General features: G+C 34.9%; 1 protein-coding gene across 1 annotated transcript in view; it reads left to right on the forward strand.

Annotated features, from left to right (window-relative positions):
• Positions 1-18,679: 18,679 nt before the first annotated feature.
• LOC125648179 (adenylate cyclase type 2-like) overlaps positions 18,680-26,804 on the forward strand; it is an 85,084-nt gene continuing 76,959 nt past the window's right edge. The window contains 2 exon segments of the mRNA XM_056155996.1: positions 18,680-18,860; positions 20,849-21,125. Coding sequence (XP_056011971.1) covers positions 20,982-21,125 — 144 coding nt within the window. The 5' untranslated portion in view covers positions 18,680-18,860; positions 20,849-20,981.

The raw sequence follows: 26,804 nt of genomic DNA on the forward strand, positions 1-26,804 counted from the left end.
GGTGACATCAAGCAAATAAAGAAAGGAAACCTATATATTGCCTTGCCTTAACTTAGAATTCAAAATCTTAATTTTGGGGGGAGGGCGAGCGTTCGTCTTGTGTTAGATTAATCAGTTCTTACTATTCAAAATTGGAGGGCCAGTCAGCCAATATGTTTTACTTTACATTTGAAAATCACTAAGTTTGTAAGTAAAAACAAAGGAAAATTGAACGTTGTTAAAAAAGTGCCCCCCCCCCCCCCCCCCCCCCGGTTCTACGTACCTGGTTTTAGAGTAAATCTTAGGAAACAATATAATATTGAAATCAAATATTAAATATAATCATTACAAATAGAAAAAACCAAAAACGATTTGGGTGCAAGTTCACATCTACCCCCTTACGTAGACCGTTCATCTGTAATACAATCCTGGTCTCGCCTGTTTGGTTGTCTACCGTGCTAATTGTTTACGTAGACCGTTCATCTGTAATACAATACTTGTCTCGCCTGTTTGGTTGTCTACCGTGCTAATTGGTTGTCTACCGTGCTAATTGTTTGTCTACCGTGCTAATTGTTTGTCTACCGTGCTAATTGTTTGTCTACCGTGCTAATTGTTTGGTAGCCTGTATATATCGGTCATGTTTGATTAAAAGGTTTGTTTGTTGTTGGTTTTCGGTTTGTTTTGTTGGTGTTGATTTTTGTTGTTGTTGGTTTGTTGTTGTCGTTCCTGGTTGTTTTCTGCAACAAAGTGGTTTGTTAACAGCATAGTCAGAATGTTTGGTTGACCGTGTGTTTCAGAGTTTTTGATTGACCAGAGTTCTTGAAAATTTAATTTATTTCTGTGATATTAGACATTTCAAGATTTTTATCAAGTTGAATAATGAAACACACTGATTTTTTTCCGGTCCGAGGAAATGTTAACCAGTCAAATCTTTCGGACTAGTAAATTTCAAGAACACTGATGGACGAGACTTATATAGTCAATGCTTTATTTCTTGCAATACAGAGTAATGCATTGAAAAAGACACCAATACAGGACTTACAAAACAAAAGCCTGAAAACGTTTACCCACCCACTCACCCTAGAAATAAAAGACAAAAACGTGTTAACATGGAGACCATGTGAGTTAGAGTCTTTACTTGACTGTGTGTATCAAATTGTTTAATTGACTATGTGTGTCGGAGGGTTTGATTACCCGTGTGTGTCAGAGTGTTTTATTACCCGTGTGTGTCAGAGTGTTGATTGACCGTGTGTGTTAGAGTATTGATTGACCGTGTGTGTCAGAGTGTTGATTGACCGTGTGTGTCAGAGTGTTGATTGACCGTGTGTGTCAGAGTGTTGATTGACCGTGTGTGTCAGAGTGTTCAATTGTCCGTGTGTGTCAGAGTGTTCAATTGTCCGTGTGTGTCAGAGTGTTCAATTGTCCGTGTGTGTCAGAGTGTTCAATTGTCCGTGTGTGTCAGAGTGTTCAATTGTCCGTGTGTGTCAGAGTGTTCAACTGTCCGTGTGTGTCAGAGTGTTCAATTGTCTGTGTGTGTCAGAGTGTTCAACTGTCCGTGTGTGTCAGAGTGTTCAACTGTCCGTGTGTGTCAGAGTGTTCAACTGTCCGTGTGTGTCAGAGTGTTCAACTGTCCGTGTGTGTCAGAGTGTTCAACTGTCCGTGTGTGTCAGAGTGTTCAACTGTCCGTGTGTGTCAGAGTGTTTTATTACCCGTGTGTGTCAGAGTGTTTTATTACCCATGTGTGTCAGAGTGTTGATTGACCGTGTGTGTTAGAGTATTGATTGACCGTGTGTGTCAGAGTGTTGATTGACCGTGTGTGTCAGAGTGTTGATTAACCGTGTGTGTCAGAGTGTTCAATTGTCCGTGTGTGTCAGAGTGTTCAATTTTCCGTGTGTGTCAGAGTGTTCAATTTTCCGTGTGTGTCAGAGTGTTCAACTGTCCGTGTGTGTCAGAGTGTTCAATTGTCTGTGTGTGTTAGAGTGTTTAATTGACTATGTGTGTCAGAGTGTTTAATGACTCTGTGTGTCAGAGTGTTTAAGTGCCCCCATGTGTCAGAGTGTTTAATTGTCCCCGTGTGTCAGAGTGTTTGATTGACCGTGTGTATCCGAGTGTTCAATTGCCCCCGTGTGTGTCAGAGTGTTCAACTGTCCGTGTGTGTCAGAGTGTTCAATTTTCCGTGTGTGTCAGAGTGTTCAACTGTCCGTGTGTGTCAGAGTGTTCAATTTTCCGTGTGTGTCAGAGTGTTCAATTGTCCGTGTGTGTCAGTGTTCAATTATCCGTGTGTGTCAGAGTGCTCAATTACCCATGTGCATCAGTGTTCAATTGTAATTGCCCGTGTGTTTGCCCATTACGGCGTGTGTGTTAGAGTGTTCAACTGCCATTGCCCGTTTGTTTCAGAGTGTTCAATTGATCGCGCGTTGAAAGAAAAGTGTTCGCTTGGATATCAATCTGTTGGGTGTTCACTTGGATATCAATCTGTTGGGTGTTCACTTGGATATCAATCTGTTGGGTGTTCACTTGGATATCAATCTGTTGGGTGTTCACTTGAATATCAATCTGTTGGGTGTTCACTTGGATATCAATCTGTTGGGTGTTCACTTGGATATCAATCTGTTGGGTGTTCACTTGGATATCAATCTGTTGGGTGTTCACTTGGATATCAATCTGTTGGGTGTTCACTTGATAAGCAAAAATTCAAGGAGTAATGTCTCCAATTTTGTTTTGAGTACAAAATATAAAATTTTCGTACAAAAATATCAGTACAATGTATTTCTAAAGTGTTTAGTTGCAGGTGGGAAGTTAAAGGACACATTGCATGTTTTTAAACTTTTTAATTTTTTCAGCAAAATTAATTCATTTCATGCCTAAAACTACTTTACATGTGTTTTAAATGAAACAGTTTGCGTAGTTTTCGAGTTTGAAAGCGATGAAATTCAAATCTTGCGATATGCATATTTTCTTCGATATTTTACGCGCCATTATCTGTGACGTCATATGCGACCTCGAGCGAGAAGATTTGAAAACAGTTGATAGCCATTTCATAAACAGATTAGATTTCATTTGGCACGCGTTACACGTACACAAAGACAAATGTACGTGTGTGTTTGTGTGTGTGTGTGTGTGTGTGTGTGTTTGTGTGTGTGTGTGTGATATCCAAATTGTAAATTGATTATGGGCCGGCACGAACATTCTATGATATAAAATCGGAGACGCCGCACGCGTTTCTGCGGGAGAGGAGTGTTTTCTTATTGATAAAGAATGACCGTCTTTTAATTATCTCTTTCTTTTTTTTATTTAATTTTTTTTTGGACAAGAATTATTATGACAACGATAAAAAAAACCCAAAAACCCATGGTATATGTAAAACTTCCGAGAAGAATTTTAAATATCGAGACTTTTGCAGTATACATTCCGCACAGTGAGACATTCTATAATTAGAAGACAGAAAATGCGGGGTGTCCCACGCCATCGATCTGTACGTACACGGATTGCACGAGAACTGATGTCAAACTTGATCATTACATTGAGTATCGTAAAATTTTGTTAAGATTTTCGTCATATGGTAGGTTTGGGGAAAGGGGGGAGGGGGTTACAGCCGTATTCAATGATTATTTCTGTCCAAGTTGTAATACAATGAATCCCGAGAATTTTAGAAGTAATCTATAAAAACAACAACAGACACCTGGAAAGATCATGTGATATAAATATAATCAGGCACATTGCATCGCATCGTTTATTGTAGGGGGACAATTCTTATCTTGGAAAATTTAGAAATGAAATCAAACCTTTAAATCCTAAGTTTTTGGGGTAAGGGGATAATTGTTGATCCTTTATTTCAATTCATCGGTTAATATGATGATTATATTTCCACTACACTACTACTATTTTAAAAAGAAGGCAAGGAACCACCTTAGAGATTGAAATTAAAAAATGTCCAATTTTCCCTGTAATGGCGCCCCCTAATTTCAATCCCTGAACCTGCCCATTGTACATCTTTATTCTCGATAAAATTTGTACCTAGCCTGACCGGTCTTTTCGCTCAATTTTTACACCGATTTAGCTATGAAATTTTGAAAACCCGTTGTTTTACAATTAGACTATAGCTACATATACTTGTATTATAAAACGATAAATAAAATTCACGTTAAGATATCATTGCTTATTCATTTGTTTGACGCATGAAATGAACATTTTCTCGTCTTCTTTACGACAACTAACAGTCTTTCAAATAGTCATCATAAAATAATCGTCTAGAAGCCAGAAATTTTATGGACACTTTGAATAATTTCTAATCGTTCTGTTGAATATTTGGCATGAAGAGATCCTTTAGCATTTTCATGGATACGAACACAGACAACAAACAAAAACATCTCTTATATGCTTTACTGAGACCATTTGCAGACTTTGTATTAGTTCACGTATTCTCATACATGGAAAAAGATTATAAGACTCTCTTATGAGTAACCATGAAATATAAGTTGATTCCACCCGAGGGTTGCAAAAAAGCTGTAAAACCCGAGGCTTTGATCGCTTTTTTGCAACCCCGAGCGTGGAATCACATTAATATTTCATGGCAACTCACACGACAGTATTTTTCTCTCATATTTCTAGAGTTTTTCCCGTTTTCCTTGTGTCTAGCGATGTCATTTTGAGAATTTTCCAATTAATTTTTCGCTGTACATTAAAAATAACACCAGAATCGAATTATACGACCTTCAATTTATGTATCACACCTGTAATTATTTTCATTATATATTACTATAGATGGAAAAAAATCATTAAAAATCAGTTTACAAAATTGATGCCGAATAACGCAGTCACACACGTTCTATGTTACCTATCTCGTCTGCCGACACCAGAAAAACAACACCCTACGCGGCATTTTCGAAAAAAAATTACCCGCAAACAAGACTACTCTCAAATCCACGTGTTTTTCACATGTGTGTAAACAGCCGGAGTGCACCTCAGGAAGTAGCCTCAGCTACCAACAGCAAATAGTTCCTTTGTATACACTTGGTTATTTCTACAAATTACACAAAATTTCCTAATCAAGGGTACAAAAATTAAGAGAAAAGAAAAAGAGGAAATGAGAAAAATCGCGCAAGGAAAAAAATATTTCTTTAAATATATGGAACTACAATTGACTAATTTCATTTTTGATTGGACAATTACCGGTGTGATACCTTTAGCAACTACGTTGCTGACAAAAAATCGGCCAAGTGTAATGTAAGGGAATTGCATTAGAGTTATTCCTCTTTGAATAATACGTACATTTATAAATCAATAATCAGGGTGATGCGTGACGTCACTCGGCAGTCCATCAGCGCGAAACATTTTGACAGACCTAATCAGAATCTGAATCCACAAATGCACGCCTTCTTCTTAAAGAAGCATTGATATTAATTGAGCAGTTATTTAATGACGTGTGTGAAGAGAGATTCCAAGTGGTTTTTGTTGGTGGATATGGGCATGGATAGACCTTCGTTTTTCACGAGTCTCATGGACATTGGAGGCACTTGTTTCACCTGAGACACATATATAGGGACAGTAGACGTTGGCAGAGAATGTGGAGGTAGGCCTAGAACTAGTAGACCGTGTGGGCTGGGTTTCTGTGAACTGGCATAATGCACCGGATCCGATGACATTTTCGATATGAGGAATTTGTGACTGTTGTTGAGTGTGCGGTAGATAGAATGTTCTATCGTTAAAATGATAATGTCCTACGGACCCGATTTAACGATAGAATGCGTCCTATATACTTGCAATGTAGCAAAATGAAAATTGCACACAGTGCATGTTTCGGTAAAATTATGTAACACATCACTCATATGCATTTGGAAAGTTACCTTAACGACCCACTTGCCGTTAAATCCATTTTAATTAGTTGAATTTGAGAATGTAAACCCACGAGTTTGAATTTCGCTACTAACACCTTCCATTTTACCGGAACTTGTCATTGCGTATGCGCACAGCGTGAAATACTGAATATTAATGACGTTCCAAATATGGAGATATAGCCTTTTACGGAAAATGCTACTACGCTCTTTACTACTTCGTTATTTGACATGAAAATGAATTTAAAGTTTGAAATAAACGTTAGAAATCGAGAAATATATGTTAACTAAATATTGTAACATGGGATTGAAGTAACATTCTCCCTATATAAACTTTTGCTGAAATTTGATTTCATTGATAAAGAAAATTAACCAGAGTGCACTGAGGCATGCAGGAATTATGGGAAAACAGTGGATGCTTCAGAAAATGGCGGGTACGGATGAAGCCATCAACATTCCTAATTTCCTTTAATGGTTTATATGATCTCATAATCAAAATGGAATCCAACAATTGCATAAGCTGTGGAAAAACTTTTTCATGTTCCAAAAAACCTGGAAACAAGACAAGTCTGACTTCTAAATTGGTTAGGATTGACAGAACTGTGAAAGATCTTTTACAGAAAGACTATGGGGTAAAGGGGTAAAGACGCAGCAGATCGTCAACTTTCTGTCTCCACGTCATGTGTATAAACCGGTTTTTTTTTTCCACCAATGCCTTATATGGTAGTGGGCCGTTCTTATTTGCAAATTAGGTAAGCGTTCGTTTTTCGAAAACAGCAGGGTGTTCCGATGGCAGTTTCCGGTAAAATGGCAGTCAGTTCGAATCGAGAAAAGTGACATTTCAAAGTGTTGAGTTTACAATATTATTATACGAATTTTTACAGTGTTAAGGACTTACAAATTACCAATGAGGTTAGTTGTATATAAATTTAACTTTAAATGTACGCGTTTATTCTTTGATAAGTTTAAAATCGTTTTGGAGCGATCCCGCAATTTTCTGCTACATTATGGGTATATGGGAGGTATTCTAACTGTGGTGAGGGCCTGTCCCGAGACACAGTTAGATTATTCTAACTAAGTGTGCGGTAGTTGTTCAAGGAATGTGTATTTTTTGTGTCCGGTCACATACACCTGGAGATTATCAGGGACATTACAATCTGTCATTTTTTGTACAAGAGCTTTGCGGACGCCAGTGTTCGTTAATCGAGGTAAGTTGCGGGCTAGTTGTGTATAGATTATTACGTCATTGGATATGATGCAAGATAAACGTCACGTGATATGAAAGGTCGAAATATCTTTCATGCCTTTCTTTCATAGAATATCTGTATCTTGCATACGTAGAGATGAGAGAAAATAATTTTATTGAACATTTGTTTTTGTTATTTTCACCTAGCAGTAAATTAAATGCGATTTTAGATAGAACCCTTAACACAAACTTTCAAATGAAATATTCATATGAATACTTTATATCTTACGAAAATTGATCAATAATCGTGAACAAACCCTTCACCCTAGGTTGTTTTTTTTAAAAAAGTTTATCTGAGGTGAAAGCTCATGATGCGATATGGGTGCTGCTTTAGTATTTAGTGCTCTTTTTTTTTTTTTTTTTTTTTTATCCCAAAGGTCATTAATTTAATTCAAGAATTTATTTTCATATTTTCATGAAATGAAAAATTAGAATGGTTGATATTAAAGCATTTACTGAAATTACAAATAACACTAAGAATGTGCTTTGTGAGTGAAAAGCAGGGCAAGAAAGGAGTGAAAGTGTATGCTCTTCTTTCAAAGAATATCTGATTTCTAAACGTCACCGAATTATTACGTCACAATGTACAGCACGTCATAAAGTGTACGACGTAACATATTCTCCCTTGAGACTAAACATAAACATACTGTGCGTTTGCTTGGAGGCGATACATTAGATAAGAGTAAAGCGAATGGAAAATCAAAAGAAGATGATTTCTGGACAAGTTTTCCGTTCTATGGCAGACGACAAGGATTTGAAAAATGATTTTGTACCCTATAAGCAGGTTAAGGACACCATCTCGAAAATTGAAGCTTTAAAAGCTGCAAATGCAAATGTTTCTTCATTCCTGCCGTCATGGGCTGACGATGAATACTTCATGCAGTTACACAAACCAAAGAAAATAAAGAAAAGAAATGTGTTTGAGGCAAGCATGGAAACTGGAGAGACAGTGCTGGAGAAAGAGTCACAAGACAAGACAACTGTTGAGAGCTCTCTGAACGCAGAAAACGGACAAATCAAACATTCTGTTCCTGAGATCAGTGGCGAAGAACTTGGTATAAAAACAGAGGATGTTGCAGTATATATCCTGAGCATTGTCGAAGAGGCATGTGCAATAGTTCTCCAAGATATAACAGCCCAGAAACTACATCAGGATGACGGCAGTGTAATGATAGAAACAAAACATGTGAACACTTCAGATGCGAGTCAGGAAATGAAAAATGAGTGTCTACAGAAACCTGTTGAATTACAAGAATTAAAACAGAAAACCCAGCCGGTCAAAAGTGAACTGGTCAAACCTGGGGAGCTTGCGGCATTAAAAACAGGGAAAATACCAAAGTTTATTCCCCGAAAACTGTTTCTATCCAGTATAGAAAGCTTTAAACTTGCACCCGATACCCAGGATTCCACCAAAAACGAAGAAGCGAAGACCAAGCCCATGAAACCAAGGCCTTTACCGTATAGTTTCCTGTGCATCACGGGACTTTCTCCTGCGGAAGAACCCCGTGTGGTGAGACCGCGGAGAACATGGAGGGATCGCATTCTCAGCTTTTTGGGATTTAAAAGATAGACATTCTGAAAATTATGAAGATAGAAAATTGATTTTAAAGGATTTTTTGGCATTTTGCATACGTATTATGTATGTTGATGGTGTTCTGATATATATTATGTATGTTGATGGTGTTCTGATGTGTATTATGTATGTTGATGGTGTTCTGATATGTATTATGTATGTTCATGGTGTTCTTAAATGGATTAAATTTGTTTTCCAACTGTTATACCTCTAGATTGTCCTCATTCTCACTCTAAATACTGTGAAGCATTAAATGACATTAGCACATTCAGTTAACAAATGGTGTATTCGAGGCGTGCACAAAACAAAATTTTCCAAGTATTAAATGAAGAATGAATGAACCAGCAAAAAAATCACCATTTTTGTATGACATATAACAAGGTGTGTGTGTGCGGGTGTGTGTGATATCCAAATTGTATATTGATTATGGGCCGGCACGAACATTCTATGATATAAAATTGGAGAAGACGCATGCGTTTTTGCGGGAGAGGAGTGTTTTCTAAATGATAAAGAATGACGTCATTTATATTATCTCTTTCTTTTTCTTTATTTAATTTTTTTGACAAGAGTTATTATGACCACGATAAAAAAAAAACACCATGGTATATGTAAAACTTCCGAGAAGAATTTTAAATATCGAGACTTTTGCACTATACATTCCGCAAAGTGAGGCATTCTAGAACAGTTACTAGAAGACAGAAAATGCGGGGTGTGCCACGCCATCAATCTGTACGTACACGGATTGCACGAGAACTGATGTCAAACTTGATCATTACATTGAGTATCGTAAAATTTTGTCAAGATTTTCGTCATATGGTAGCGTTGGGAAAAGCGGGAGGGGGTTACAGCCGTATTCAATGATTATTTCTGTCCAAGTTGTAATACAATGAATCCCGAGAATTTTAGAAGTAATCTATAAAAACAACAGCAGACACCCGGAAAGATCATATGATATAAATATACACTGTAATCAGGCACGTTGCATCGCATCGTTTATTGTAGGGGGACAATTGTCTGACAATTCTTATCTTGGAAAATTGAGAAATGAAATCAAACCTTTAAATCCTAAGTTTTTGGGGGTAAGGGGACAATTGTTAATCCTTTATTTCAATTCATCGGTTAATCTGATGATTATATTTCCACTGCACTACTACTATTTTAAAAAGAAGGTAAGGAACCACCTTAGAGATTGAAATTTCAAAAATGTCCAATTTTCTCTGTAATGGCGCCCCCTAATTTCAATCCCTGAACCTGCCCATTGTACATCTTTATTCTCGATAAAATTTGTACCTAGCCTGACCGGTCTTTTCGCTCAATTTTTACACCGATTTAGCTCATTCTCTACCCAGAGTTCCGTGTGTATGTGAAGCTTGCGTAACGCGCCCTCTGGCGAGAGAATGCGATTTAGCTATGAAATTTTGAATACCCGTTGTTTTACAATTAGACTAGCTACATGTATTATAAAACGATAAATAAAAATCACGTTAAGATATCATTGCTTATTCATTTGTTTGACGCATGAAATGAACATTTTCTCGTCTTCTTTACGACAACTAACAGTCTTAATAGCCAATAGTCCTCGTAAAATAATCGTCTAGAAACCAGAAATTTTATTGACTTAATTTTTGGCAGTTTGAATAATTTCTAATCGTTCTGTTGAATATTTGGCATGAAGAGATCCTTTATCGTTTTCATAGATACGAACACAGACAACAAACAAAAACATCTCTTAAATGCTTTACTGAGACCATTTGCAAACTTTGTATTGGTTTTCGTATTCTCATACATGGAAAAAGATAATAATTTTATTGAACATTTGTTTTGGTTATTTAAATTAAATGCGATTTTAGATAGAACCCTTAACTATATGCCCAATTTCCCCTTCACAATAAATTTTCAAGTCCTATAACAAATTAAATATTCATATGAATACTTTATATCTTACGAAAATTGATCAATAACTATGGGGAGTTCGTGAACAAACCCTTCACCCTAGTTTTTAAAAAAAAAAAGCTTATCTGAGGTGAAAGCTCATGTGATATGGGTGCTGCTTTAGTATCTAGTGCTCTTTTTTTTTTTTTTTTTTTATCCCAAAGGTCATTAATTTAATTCAAGAATTTATTTTCATATTTTCATGAAATGAAAAATTAGAATGGTTGATATTAAAGCATTTACTGTAATTACAAATAACACTAAGAATGTGCTTTGTGAGTGAAAAGCAGGGCAAAAAAGGAGTGAAAGTGTATGCTCTTCTTTCAAAGAATATATCTGATTTCTAAACGTCACCGAATTATTACGTCACAATGTACAGCACGTCATAAAGTGTACGACGTAACATATTCTCCCTTGAGACTAAACATAAACATACTGTGCGTTTGCTTGGAGGCGATACATTAGATAAGAGTAAAGCGAATGGAAAATCAAAAGAAGATGATTTCTGGACAAGTTTTCCGTTCTATGGCAGACGACAAGGATTTGAAAAATGATTTTGTACCCTATAAGCAGGTTAAGGACACCATCTCGAAAATTGAAGCTTTAAAAGCTGCAAATGCAAATGTTTCTTCATTCCTGCCGTCATGGGCTGACGATGAATACTTCATGCAGTTACACAAACCAAAGAAAATAAAGAAAAGAAATGTGTTTGAGGCAAGCATGGAAACTGGAGAGACAGTGCTGGAGAAAGAGTCACAAGACAAGACAACTGTTGAGAGCTCTCTGAACGCAGAAAACGGACAAATCAAACATTCTGTTCCTGAGATCAGAGGCGAAGAACTTGGTATAAAAACAGAGGATGTTGCAGCATATATCCTGAGCATTGTCGAAGAGGCATGTGCAATAGTTCTCCAAGATATAACAGCCCAGAAACTACATCAGGATGACGGCAGTGTAATGATAGAAACAAAACACGTGAACACTTCAGATGCGAGTCAGGAAATGAAAAATGAGTGTCTACAGAAACCTGTTGAATTACAAGAATTAAAACAGAAAACCCAGCCGGTCAAAAGTGAACTGGTCAAACCTGGGGAGCTTGCGGCATTAGAAACAGGGAAAATACCAAAGTTTATTCCCCGAAAACTGTTTCTATCCAGTATAGAAAGCTTTAAACTTGCACCCGATACCCAGGATTCCACCAAAAACGAAGAAGCGAAGACCAAGCCCTTGAAACCAAGGCCTTTACCGTATAGTTTCCTGTGCATCACGGGACTTTCTCCTGCGGAAGAACCCCGTGTGGTGAGACCGCGGAGAACATGGAGGGATCGCATTCTCAGCTTTTTGGGATTTAAAAGATAGACATTCTGAAAATTATGAAGATAGAAAATTGATTTTAAAGGATTTTTTGGCATTTTGCAAACGTATTATGTATGTTGATGGTGTTCTGATGTGTATTATGTATGTTGATGGTGTTCTGATATGTATTATGTATGTTGATGGTGTTCTGATGTGTATTATGTATGTTGATGGTGTTCTGATGTGTATTGTGTATGTTGATGGTGTTCTGATGTGTATTATGTATGTTCGTGGTGTTCTTAAATGGATTAAAAATTTGTTTTCCAACTGTTATACCTCTAGATTGTCCTCATTCTCACTCTAAATACCGTGAAGCATTAAGATCGGTAAAGTTGGCTACTAGTAACCAGCTACTAGTAACTGGCTACTTAAAAAGAGAAAAGTTGGCTACTAGTAGCCAGCTACTTGAACCAGGAAAAGTTAGCTACTAGTAACCAGTTACTAGTAGCCAGCTACTAAAAGTATGAAAAGTTAGCTACTCGTAGCCAGCTACTACAAAATATAAAAGTTATAATTACTGATAGCTCGCTACCAGATAAAAGTTAATGAGTTTGAAAATTATTATCTATCAGATTTATTTCTAAAGAGGACGAGGAGTCGTATGAAATTTCATGCTCAATTATCCCCAATTACATAGCATTGCAATGCAAAATACGAATAAACTTTTTCAACTGAGTGTTTACTTTAAAAGTGATACGGATTGAATTCAGACCTTCAATCATTTGATATACCATCCATTTTGAGATATCTGCTACTTTTACAATTTGATTCGAGTTACCCTGAAATTTCAACATAAGTGTGAATACCGTAAGAAACTTTATGTTTGACTTTATGTTTGTATTAGATATCTGACGAATTTACGACTATACATATGGCAAGAAGTGATAGATGGTGTTTTGGTACTCCACGAATTTTCAGATATCGCTCTTTAGGAAATCAGTTACTTATACATTTTGATTATCGGTACAATGAAATTTCAAGATCCGTGTGAATACCTTAAGGAACTCCGTGTTTATATCATAAATTTAACTAACTTACAACGATACGTATGGCAAGTAGTGATATTGGGTATCGCGATATGTCATCAATTTTCAGATATCACGCTTAAGGAAGTCAGCTACTTATACCTTTTGATGGCAGGTAAACTGAAATTTCAAGTTTTTCGCAAATATCTTAAGGAACTCTGAGTTTGTATTAGATATCTGACGAATTTACAATTATCAAAGTGAAGAAGAGTGATATTAGGTATCTTGACATGCCATCAATTTTCAGATATCACCCTTAAGGAAGTCAGCTACTTATACCTTTTGATTCCTGGTAACCTGAAATTTCAAGTTTTCATAAATATCTTAAAGAACTCTGTGTTTGTTTTAGATATCTGATTAGTTTACAACTGTCCATGTGAAGTGGAGTGGTACTAGGTATCTTGATATGCCATAAATTTCTAGATATCACGCTTAAGGAAGTCAGCTACTTATACCTTTTGATTCCTGGTAACCTGAAATTTCAAGTTTTTCATAAATATCTTAAAGAACTCCTTGTTTGTATTAGATATCTGACAAATTTACAACTATCCATGTAAAGTGGAAGGGTATTAGATATCTTGATATGCCATCAATTTTCAGATATCACCCTTAAGGAAGTCAGCTACTTATACCTTTTGATTCCTGGTATCCTGAAATTTCAAGTTTTTCATAAATATCTTAAAGAACCCTGTGCTTGTATTAGATATCTAACTAGTTTACAACTATCCATGTGAAGTGGAGTGGTACTAGGTATCTTGATATGCCATCAATTTTCAGATATCACTCTTAAGGAAGTCAACTACATATACCTTTTGATTGCAGGTAAACTGAAATTTCAAGTTTTCGCAAATATCTTAAGGAACTCTGTATTTGTATTAGATATCTGACTAATTTACAACTACCCAAGTGAAGTGGTGTGATATTAGATATCTTGATATGCCAACAATTTTCGGATATCATACTTAACGAAGTCAGCTACTTATACCTTTTGATTACAGGTAACCTGAAATTTCAAGTTTTCTACCAATATTTTAATGAACTCTGAGTTTGTATTAGATATCTGACGAATTTACAATTATCAAAGTGAAGAAGAGTGATATTAGGTATCTTGACATGCCATAAATTTCCAGATATCACGCTTAAGGAAGTCAGCTACTTATGCCTTTTGATTCCTGGTATCCTGAAATTTCACGTTTTTCATAAATATCTTATAGAACTATGTGCTTGTATTAGATATCTGACTAGTTTACAACTATCCATGTGAAGTGGAGTGATATTTAGTATCTTAATATGCCATCAAATTTTAGATATCACGCTTAAGGAAGTCAGCTACTTATACCTTTTGATTGCAGGTAAACTCAAATTTAAAGTTGTTAGAAGATAGTTTAAGGAGATCCTTGTTTGTTTTAGATATCTGATTAATTTACCAATGCACACATGACAAGATGTGATATTAGGTATCTTGATATGCCATCAATTTTCAGATATCAGGTTTAACGAAGTCAGCTACTTATACCTTTTGACTCTAGGTAGCCTGAAATTTCAAGTTTTTCATAAATATCTTAAAGAACTCTGTGCTTGTATTAGATATCTGACTAGTTTACAACTATCCATGTGAAGTGGAGTGGTACTAGGTATCTTGATATGCCATCAATTTTCAGATATCACCCTTAAGGAAGTGGGCTACTTATACCTTTTGATTGCAGGTAACCTGAAATTTCAAGATTTTCATAAATTTCTCAAGGAACTCTGTGTTTGTACTAGAAATCTGACTAATTTACAATTAACCACGTGAAGAAGACTGATATTAGGTGTCTTGATATACCATCAATTTTTAGATATCACGCTTAAGGAAGTCAGCTACTTATACCTTTTGATTGCAGGTAAACTCAAATTTCAAGTTTTTCATAAATATCTTAAAGAACTCTGTATTTGTATTAGATATCTGACTAATTTACAACTATACACGTGAAGAGGTGTGATATTAGGTATCTTCATATGCCAACAATTTTGAGATATCACGCTTAATGAAGTCAGCTACTTGTACATTTTGATTGCAGGTAACCTGAAATTTCAAGTTTTTAGAAAATATTTTAAGGAGCTCCGTGTTTGTTTTAGATATTTGATTAATTTACCAATGCACACATGACAAGATGTGATATTAGGTATTTTGATATGCCATCAATTTTCTAATATCACGTTTAAGGAAGTCAGCTACTTATACCATTTGATTCTAGGTAGACTGAAATTTCAAGTTTTCCGTACATATCTTAAGGAACTCTGCGTTTGTATTAGATATATCACTAATTTACCATCTCACATATGACAAGGAGTGATATTAAGTATCTTATTATGATATCAATTTTCAGATATCACGCTTAAGGAAGTTAGCTACTTAGACCTTTTGATTCCTGGTTACCTGAAATTTCAAACGTTTTGTAGATGTCTTTTAAGGAACTGTGTGTTTGTATTAGATATCAGACTAATTATCTACTTTCAACCTGAAGAGGAGTGGTATTAGGTATCTTGAAATGCCATCAATTGTCAGATAGATATGTTAGATACTTGACTAATTTATCTTTGCCGATATTACAGAGCTTTATATGAACTGTCTTGATATGCAATCAATTTTGAGATATCACGTTCGACGAAGTCAGCTACTTATACCTTTTGATTCCAGACATCTTGAAATTTAAAGTGTTTTGTATATAGCTTAAGGAACTGTTAGATATCTGACTGTAAACTACTATCCACGTGAAGAGGTATGATAATAGGTATCAAGATACCTAATATCACTCTTCTTCACGTGGGTGGTTGTAAGTTAGTCAGATATCTAATACAAACGAAGAGATCCTCAAGATATTTACGGAAAACTTCAAATTTCAGGTTACTTAGAATCAAAAAGTATAAGTAGCTAACTTCCTCAAGGGTGATATTTGAAAATTGATGGCATATTAAGATACCTAATACCACTCCACTTCATATGGATAGTTGTAAATTAGTCAGATATCTAATACAAACTCAGAGTTCCTTAAATTATTGTTGAAAACTTGAAATTTCAGGTTACCTGTAATCAAAAGGTATAAGTAGCTGACTTCCTTAAGGGTGATATCTGAAAATTGATGGCATATCAAGATATCTAATACCATTCCACTTTACATGGATAGTTGTAAATTTGTCAGATATCTAATACAAACAAGGAGTTCTTTAAGATATTTATGAAAAACTTGAAATTTCAGGTTACCAGGAATCAAAAGGTATAAGTAGCTGACTTCCTTAAGCGTGATATCTAGAAATTTATGGCATATCAAGATACCTAGTACCACTCCACTTCACATGGATAGTTGTAAACTCGTCAGATATCTAATACAAGCACAGGGTTCTTTAAGATATTTATGAAAAACGTGAAATTTCAGGATACCAGGAATCAAAAGGTATAAGTAGCTGACTTCCTTAAGCGTGATATGTGGAAATTTATGGCATGTCAAGATACCTAATATCACTCTTCTTCACTTTGATAATTGTAAATTCGTCAGATATCTAATACAAACTCAGAGTTCCTTAAGATATTTGCGAAAAACTTGAAATTTCAGTTTACCTGCCATCAAAAGGTATATGTAGCTGACTTCCTTAAGCGTGATATCTGAAAATTGATGACATATCACGATACCCAATATCACTACTTGCCATACGTATCGTTGTAAGTTAGTTAAATTTATGATATAAACACGGAGTTCCTTAAGGTATTCACACGGATCTTGAAATTTCATTGTACCGATAATCAAAATGCATAAGTAACTGATTTCCTAAAGAGCGATATCTGAAAATTCGTGGAGTACCAAAACACCATCTATCACTTCTTGCCATATGTATAGTCGTAAATTCGTCAGATATCTAATACAAACATAAAGTCAAACATAAAGTTTCTTACGGTATTCACACTTATGTTGAAATTTCAGGGTAACTCGAATCAAATTGTAAAAGTAGCAGATATCTCAAAATGGATGGTATATCAAATGATTGAAGGTCTGAATTCAATCCGTATCACTTTTAAAGTAAACACTCAGTTGAAAAAGTTTATTCATATTTTGCATTGCAATGTTATGTAATTGGGGATAATTGAGCATGAAATTTCATACGACTCCTCGTCCTCTTTAGAAATAAATCTGATAGATAATAATTTTCAAACTCATTAACTTTTATCTGGTAGCGAGCTATCAGTAATTATAACTTTTATATTTTGTAGTAGCTGGCTACGAGTAGCTAACTTTTCATACTTTTAGTAGCTGGCTACTAGTAACTGGCTACTAGTAGCTAACTTTTCCTGGTTCAAGTAGCTGGCTACTAGTAGCCAACTTTTCTCTTTGTAAGTAGCCAGTTACTAGTAGCTGGTTACTAGTAGCCAACTTTACCGATCTGAAGCATTATGATGTCAGCACATTCAACAAATGGTGTAATCGAGGCGTGCACAAAATTTTGCAAGTATTTAATGAATATAAAACCAGCAAAAAAATCACCATTTTTGTATGACATATAACAAGGTGTGTGTGTGTGTGTGTGTTGTAGATGTTGTTTTGCTGAAAGCCACCGGCATCCCATATCTATATAATGGAAAACATGGACATGATTTTACACTCTTCCTCCAGGAATCTCATGCCCTAAGACATGCGTAAGAGCCAAATGGCCAAAACATCGTGTCAATAAGAAATCCCACATAAGTGGACTAAAGCTAATTTTATCTGCTTAATTTGAATTTGATACAATGTTGACAAGTGTCTATGGATAAGTATTATCGGCTTCCTCAACAGGTGCGCCGGGAGAACCTGGCGACTTGTACAGAAACGAACGTATCGGGAGACACACGCGCAAAGGTATTCAGGTAAGATTGGTTATGATGGTGTACATATACGTATAAATTGGAGGAATCTTTAATCTTTTTTAGTGAACATTATTATATCCAATGTGCTTTAATTACAGCGTGAGATTAAGTAAGAGGCCATGTCGGACTCAAAGTTTCTTTAAAAAAAAAAAAATATATATATATATACATGTATATATATCTTATTTGTTTAAGTTTTTTTTAAATTCGTGGATTTTCATATCACAACCAGACATCAGTAGAAATCAAACGTCATTTTCTATACCCGCGTAAAAGAATAACTTTATAACTCTAGGTTAGATACTCCATGGAAATTTAACAGTGTGATATGAAAAATAAAATGTAACAATTATGATTGTTAATTTTAAAAAAAAAAGATTAAAGAAGGGAAGTGAGAAGCACTGCACATATAGTTCGACAATGGCTAATGTATTTCAAATCAAAACTTCTAAGAGCTCGGATGAAGCTGGGTCAGAGAGAGAGAGAGAGAGAGAGAGAGAGAGAGACCCCGTTACAATAATGATTAGTACTGATAGAGATAAGTACCCAGAATTAATCAGAATTAATGTTGTAATTACTTTATGCAGTACATAGTAAATCTAGATAAAAGTTATCTGGCCTCCGTATGCAAGTTCTCTTAAATACTTCCGTCTCTGCGGGTCCAGAATGACATTTTCAAAGAATTCCAGTTATACGTTAGGAATACAAGAGTCTCCCCATTAATTATTTAAATAAGGATAAAACAAGGTCGTACATTGTATATTTAAATAGTCTAAAATACAACTTGCTATCTGTCAGGGCGCCTGAATTACGAGCCTTGTGAGTATATAATTTGTACGTACATAGGTAAAACACGCGTCCTGAGTTTTACAATCCCATAATATTGATGACGGCCTGTATAAAAGTACCCAGAAGATATTTGTGCACCTGTATAGTCAGAAATGCACGTCATTCGATTTCATGTCAAAGCAGCTGATTATATAGGATTATATTCCAGTCTGTTAGACTGATGTAACCTGCATCAATTTCTAGGATTGTAAGTATATCTGGTCAATTTCTAATATTTCTATTTGTCGATTGCCCCAAGAGGGGATTTTATCTTCACGGCCGATAATTCGTGTTTACGACACCTGGGAATTTACATGCTGATACGCAAGTTGTTTGATGGATTTCATTAATTATGAAGCGAAGCGATGCACATGATGTGTTGGTAAGTTGTGTAAAATTGTGATATTTAAACAGGTTTTATTTTGATGGTCGTGACATTTTCTGCATGTCATCAAGATGAATGGATTTTGTGAAATAATGTTACGTTTTCAATGAATCGTGAATCCCCAGGCCAAATATCATCAAAAAACGTTCGCATTGGGATGTTACAAGTTCTTGGCTTCCAGAGGAAGCACACTGGGATAAAGGAATTTATATGATTTGATTGTCATGCATGTAAGGTTTGGATTACCTCGTGATATCGTTTTGGACTGTAGTATTTCTAAATATACTACCCCCCTAACCTCCGAGATTGTAATATACAATAGACAGTAAAATAAAAGAAAAGTCAATAAAACACCAAATTATAATTCCCTCCACAAGAGAATTACTTTTATAACTTGTGTTACAGGCGCTGCACTACGGTCAAATGATCTATTATTGCGTTTAATAGATCGTTCTGTATTTAAAAAAACGTTAAAAATCAGTCTTTTAAACATCTCACTACTTGTGTCTAAATGAATATCCAGTTTCCATTACAGTAATACAATTTTTTAATCATTAATCACCATGGTCACAGACTGCTAATGCACATCGATAATATGATGTCAATGGTCACATTAACTTATTAAAAGTCAACCCCCCTGTGTATAATATTCTAACCTTCACCTTTTATGTTACAACCCGTTTGTTATCAGGCTGTTGTATGATTTATTCTTGAATTTTATTTTCATTACATGTAAGATCTTCTGATCTTCTATAATATTTCTAATTCGGTATGGAATCTCTAATAAAGAACATTGAACAGACCAAAACATGATGCATTACAAACACCATTGTAAAATTAGTGCACCCCAAGTCAAATGTCCTCTACAGACTGTTCACAATCATGGGTTCATTGAGCTAATGTAATTTACATGTGTATACATTCAAGTACCATCATCACGAGTCCTGATGCAGGCAGTCACTGTGTTCCTGACAAGTAGTTGATATTCATAATTATCAACTTATTGGAGAAAATACATTCATACAACATGACATTTAGCAAATTATGAATAATTTATAGCAATGAATGAAAACAAGGGCGAAGATGACCTCCCCTATAAATGGGCCAGTCTTCAATCTAGGGAAGATTTCGTCAATTCATTACAACACAGAGTTTACACAGGAGCCTTGCTAGGGGATATTATTTTAATGAGTGTCCTATTAACTTGATGGGAGCAGCATAACAGGTTAAGAACAGTACGATGTTTCATGTTTAGATTTCCTTAGGGTTAGGACGGCCAGATTTTCCTACCTTTAATCATATCTTATATTGACTGAACCCTTAATTTCATTCTAGCATTTATGGTGAAAGGAAGGTTAAATTACTGCACTTGATGGGTAATATAACACGTGTCTTTTTGGTAGAACAAGTTAATGTGAAGATGTTATTTAAAGCGGGGATTGTTTTGTTTTACAATATTGTTTATCAGAAGAATTTACAACACAATATATTGTTTTACAATAACTCATTCTTTATATTAAAGGTGAGGCCATTCTTCTCTTTAATTCCACATTTTTTTTTTTATTCATTTGTGAGTGACAGGAACAATTTGCCATCTTCAAAAGTCAAGTGTAAAGCTAATGAATAATTTTCTATATTTGAGTTTTACCACTATTGATTTCCTTCAGTTACAGGACCATAAACGGCAGTGCTTGTTTCATCCTCTCTAGATCAGCCCGTTAATCTGGCATTTTCACTGCACTCGGTCTTAAATAAATCACAATTTCATGTTTTTCAGATATTATCCATTAATTCCTATTTATTTCTCACAGACATGAAGCAGAAGAAAGGATGATTGCTGCCTGATGCAGTGCAAGAAATTTTAAGTACCCTAGGTAGTGATAATGTGTTGGATACAAAACATGTACTGTGTGAAGTACATAACACTATGAGGAGGTGCAGTAAATGGGCGTTTTCAGTATGATCACTAACAACAATACGTTTGGAATCAGCCCGGTAGGGAAGGGTTCGCGGAGACAGAGTTATGGACTTGTTAGTGAGGACGAAGAGAAATCCATGTGGAAAGAATTTTCCTTGTCCCATATCAAGGTAGTATACTATGTTCTATGAACACCATAATAAAAACAGATAATTTAGAAAAAAACCCTGATAATCACTACATAACTGTTTAAGCTGACTGGGGGGGGGGGGGGGGGGGGGGGGGGGGAGGGGGGGTGGTGTTATATGCCTTATATTCAGGATGTAATTCACTACTAAACTTTTCTGTCAAAAATTAAAACATTACAATCCAGAATCACCAATACACAAGACAGAGGTCTATAGAAGGAAACCCTCACCTCGTACGCTAACAACTCAGAAATTTACTCAGTAGTATACACATACTTGTTTTTGTGTTATGCTGTATGCACATAGAGCCAAAGTAGTTTTTAGATGTATTATATGAGTATAATACATGTTATATGCCTTATATTCAGGATGTAATTCACTACTAAACTTTTCTGTCAAAAATTAAAACATTACAATCCAGAATCACCAATACACAAGACAGAGGTCTATAGAAGGAAACCCTCACCTCGTACGCTAACAACTCAGAAATTTACTCAGTAGTATACACATACTTGTTTTTGTGTTATGCTGTATGCACATAGAGCCAAAGTAGTTTTTAGATGTATTATATGAGTATAATACACTCACTCACTTTCCCACGGGTCAAAGAACTTTAATTATTGCTGTATGAGGAAGGATTAACGACTGCATGCACTTTAAGTTGCAACATTTTATTTAACTTTGTCGTAAATAGGTACAGCATTATCTTCGTAATTATTAGTAATACTGAATTCTGAATGTTAGCTAAGAAAATTTTTTAAATGAAAAATCTTAAATGTATAATTTTTATGCACTTGAGGCCAAAGACTTGTGTATATCAATGTATTTTAATGGATTAATTGCCCTCAATCATATCTTAGTTATAGACTTCATATTTGCTCCAGTGAATCCAAAATGGCAAAGTCAAAAGGTCAACTTAGCTACAACAGAACTTGACCATCATATGAAGCATTCATGTTCACAAACACAAAAACTGCTGCCCATTCCCTTTCACTTTTTGTGAATAGAATTATTATAAATCAAATTAAACACATTTTGTTCAAATAGCAAGATATTTAAAATAAATTTTGATAATTAAAAAGAAGTTAATAGTTGATGTAAATTTATATACAAAGAATGCACATGTGTACCATCAATTCTTCTGTGTTGAAGTCAACCAGAAGTAATGAAAGAATTAGATAATATATGTATTGGTTCCAGCTAACAAAGATTGAACGACCTAGTATTCATTTGTAAGGCTTATCATTAACAGTTGTATTTTAGAAGATCTTTGCTTGAATTCCACATTTGGTAATCCAACTTATACTCAAAGTTCCTTTTCAAAGGACAAAATTCTTCAAAATCATGTTTCAATTTTAAACACATTTGATACATATAGGACAAGTAGATTTGGATTACTGTACCTATAATGGATTCCAAAACTTCTTAAAACCGTCTAAACAAAGCAAGACATTGCAGGGGTCAGCTCCAATTTTTCTCCTTGAAAAGCTGTGAAAGAGAAACTTCAGAACTACTGCATCACAACAACATTCAAGAAGTGGTGTAAATCAAACGTGTATTCTCAAGAATTCCAAAGAACTTTCGTTAATTTTAATTTGAAATCACAAATTTTTTCCAAAATTAACATCATCAAAATGTACAACTTCTCAACATGTTCAACACTTTAATCTCCATTTCTCACAATAAATATCAAAAAGATGCTGGAATTCCTCATTGACAATAACTATATGCAATCTTTGGAGATAGGTCTTCCAACAGTCTGTTTGAATTTCCATGTGCACAAAATTCTGCTCCTACATGTATATATATATGCTGATTTGTTTTTGTATTCTTATGAGATAGAATTTATTTTATAATTTTTTTTTTTCATGAGTATAAGAAATCTGTTGCTGTGACATTCAACTTGACATTTATATACATCAATGATGTTTTAGATATCAGCAATGTTCATTTTCAATCACGTTGATTCGATATATCCCCTTAGACACCACAGAGCCTTTTGCTTATGATTCATATTTGGGCAATTTACTGAACATACACGTTAATGGCAAATTAACAACTCAATTTTATGACAAACAGGATGACTTCAGCTTTTCCATCATCAACTTCCCATATTTATGTAGCAATATTCCTTTATCACATGCATATAGTGTTTATGTTTCCCAAGTGATTTGACATCTAGGAGCATTATCCTTGTATGACCAATTTATAAACTGAGGCAGGCTACTGACAAATAAGTTGCTGTGAACGAAGTTTCAACAGTTTTGTTTAAAGCCAGCATTTTGCAACTTCTATGGTCGTTTTAACAATCTAGTTTGCAAATACAACCTGTCGTTAGGTCAAATGTTGTCTTACATGTTTCATGCCCATTTTTAGGCCATTCTTTTCACACTGATTTTGACTTTGGATAACTCTATTAACCTCATCAAAATGACCCACAATAGGATTAGCCTGTCAACAGGGGATGCATACTCCTCTTAGGTACCTGATCCCACTGCTGGGGACCTCTGATGTTTCCAAGAGTCTGTGTTTGCCTTGTTCTTGACTTTGTATTCTTTATAGGAGTTGTGAGATTGGTCACTGTTTGTTATCTTTGCCTTTTTCATGTACAAGCCAATTCTTTAAGATATGCTGTTTTTCACTGAGTTTCATGAAACTTTAAATTCCGTGAGTTAGCCTTTGTGAGATTTATCAGCAAGATGTAATTTTTGCAGTTGTGTAATGAGTAAATTTGTTCATCACTCATACTGCATATGCATGTATTTTAGAGAATAATTTTTTGGGGGTAAAGATTTGTGAGATTTATTAGCAAGGCATAATCTTTATAACTGTGTAGTGAGTGATATCCTCAGAATCGTTATAAAATAAAGGTGATTTTGTGAATGTATGTGAAAAATTAAAAGTTCTAGGTAATAAAAGTTGATTTACACTAATCATACATCAGGTACTTTTTTGATTAGAGAATCAAAAGGTATAGTTTACGTATATTGTATATTGTACATTTAATAGTTGATACCTGCAAAAATGTGTACTCATATCTCCAATACAAAGATTACTTGTGTTGCTTCAATACAAACCCGCAAGATTTAAAAAAGCATTTTTAGCTGTCTTCTAGGGAGCAAAAATTTAATCAGGGTTTAAATGCTGTAGTACATGTATGTGTAAAATAAAGAAAATTAAGTTTTAAAAAAGTGCAAGCTATGATAGCATATTGTGAAAATAATGAATAATTTCTCTGCAATGCATTGCTTCCCCACAGCATTGTTTAAGCCATGTTTTTATATATCATAATCAATAGCAACATAATGTCAAGAACACAACAAAGGCTTTGATGAGGATGTATGAATTTTAATATTTCAGTGATCATTTTTATGTGATGCAGAGCGCTCTATTTCAGTCATTTTGGAAATAAGTGGCAGACATCATTGTGGGAGTGAAAATGCTTAAAATAGATTAATGGTTCAATGTTTAGTCAAATCCTTACGGGAACTGCATTGAGAGGTTTACATTAATGTATTTGAACACCAGAAAACTTAACTATATATATACATGTACAAAGTAATTATTGTATGAAGAAGGATTTTATTATTGCTTTAAAAATTATAAAGTTGTTTTTAAGACAGTGATTTTTTTCTCCCCATTGGTACTGGTACCGGTACCCATTCAATTGGGGAAAAATAGCGTCAAAATCGAACAAATTGGGAATTTCTACCAATGTATCGGCAAATGATTTCAACTAAAAGAAAAGAAAAAAGAGTTCTACAAAACAAGAAGTAGTAAATTGGGAATTTTTAGTCTCAAAATTGGGAAAAATTAATGGTTTTTGGCATTGGGAATGGTACTGTTTATCGGTACCAGTTATATAAGGAAAAAAATCGCTGTAAGAAATTTTCCTATTGTTTTACATACTTGTACATGCATATAAATTCTGCTTTTAAATACCTGTACAGAAAAGTAGACAATTGTAAACAGAGTAAGACTGTTCCTAATTAGTTGTATACATTGATTAATCACATGGATGTAGAATGATGCATATCCTTATTATAAGGATTTATGTACAGCCAAGTGTGCTACCTAAATTGAGTTGTTAATTTGCAGGATTTCACACATTCATTAAGATAGACTGACTAAAATGTTAATGTCTGTTCATCTGTCTGTGTGTATAAACTTAATCTTCTCCAAAATCAACCAAAATTGACATAAAGATAAGTCTTTGGATAAAGGAGATTTCATTCAAGCAATTAATAAAGGGATGCACTCAATCCCTTTGAAATGGAGATATGAGGGTAGGATGGGGTAATTCAAAAATATTTTGATACTACATACATGGTATACATCTTCAACAAATTCAGATCTTTGAAATTAGTCCCTGGACCAAAGCCCGAGTCAGTAAAATTGGGCTTGGGCTTCTTAAAGTATTACTTTCACAAATTCATTGGGCCAATGCTTCTCAGTGTAATCAATTTCCAGGTAGAATTATTCCATGATTGGATATGCAAATAATTTTTGTATCATAAGAAGTCTGAATAAAGATTTTAAGCAAAAAATGTAACACTCTGCATTGAATGTTGGTCAGTGAAGATCCTTATCTCTTATGTGTAGTATTGACTATAATGGTGCTGAAATGTTTCTGTGAAGAGTCCATTGCTGTATTCCTGTTGAAGTTTGAATTTTACTGATTTTGTGGAAGTTTTGTTTTTATACCCCCCGAACAAAGTTCTGGGGGGGTATATAGGAATCACTCTGTCTGTCTGTCTGTCTGTCCGTCTGTCTGTGCAGATTCGTGTCCGGGCCATAACTTCTTTGTTCTTTGACTTAGGCATACCATATTTGACACACAGGTAGATCACCATCAGACGATGTGTTGAGTACCTTCATGACCTCTATATGACCTTGACCCTTGACCTCAAGGTCAAAATTAAAGGTTTTTTTTTTTTTTTTTTTACAATGGATTCATGTCCGGGCCATAACTTCTTTGTTCTTTGACATAAGCATACTATATTTGACACATGAGTGTATCACCATGAGATGATGTGTCATGTACCTTCATGACCTCCATATGACCTTGACCTCAAGGTCAAAATTAAAGGTTTTTACAATGGATTCGTGTCAGGGCCATGACTTCTTTGTTCTTTGACATAGGCATATCATATTTGACACATGAGTGTATCACCATGAGACGATGTGTCGGGTACCATCATGACCTCTATATGACCTTGAACTTTGACCTCAAGGTCAAAATTGATTATAGGGTTTTGACATAGTCATACCATAAGACATGGGTGTATCACCATGAGACTATGTGTCATGTACATTCATGACCTCTTTATGACCTTGACCTTTGATCTAAGGTCAAAATTATAGGTGTATACCATGGATTTGTGTTAGGACTATATCTTCCATTTTCTTTTACAAAGGCATACCATATTTTGACACTCAGGAAAGAGGTAATTTATACCTATTAACAACACCCTTTGGGAGATTGGGGTAAACGGGGGGTATTCTTAGTGAGGATTGCTCACAGTACATCTTGTTCATTTTGTGCATAGGACATATCTTTATCACCAATTTAAAGGGTTTTTACCACGATTTTTAATGTAATTAAAATCAAAAGGAGTAACCTTAATAAAGCACGTTTCTGCTGATATATTGTTTCATTAC

This window comes from Ostrea edulis, chromosome 1 (assembly GCF_947568905.1).
Source record: "Ostrea edulis chromosome 1, xbOstEdul1.1, whole genome shotgun sequence".
In the NCBI taxonomy this organism is placed as follows: Eukaryota; Metazoa; Mollusca; class Bivalvia; order Ostreida; family Ostreidae; genus Ostrea; species Ostrea edulis.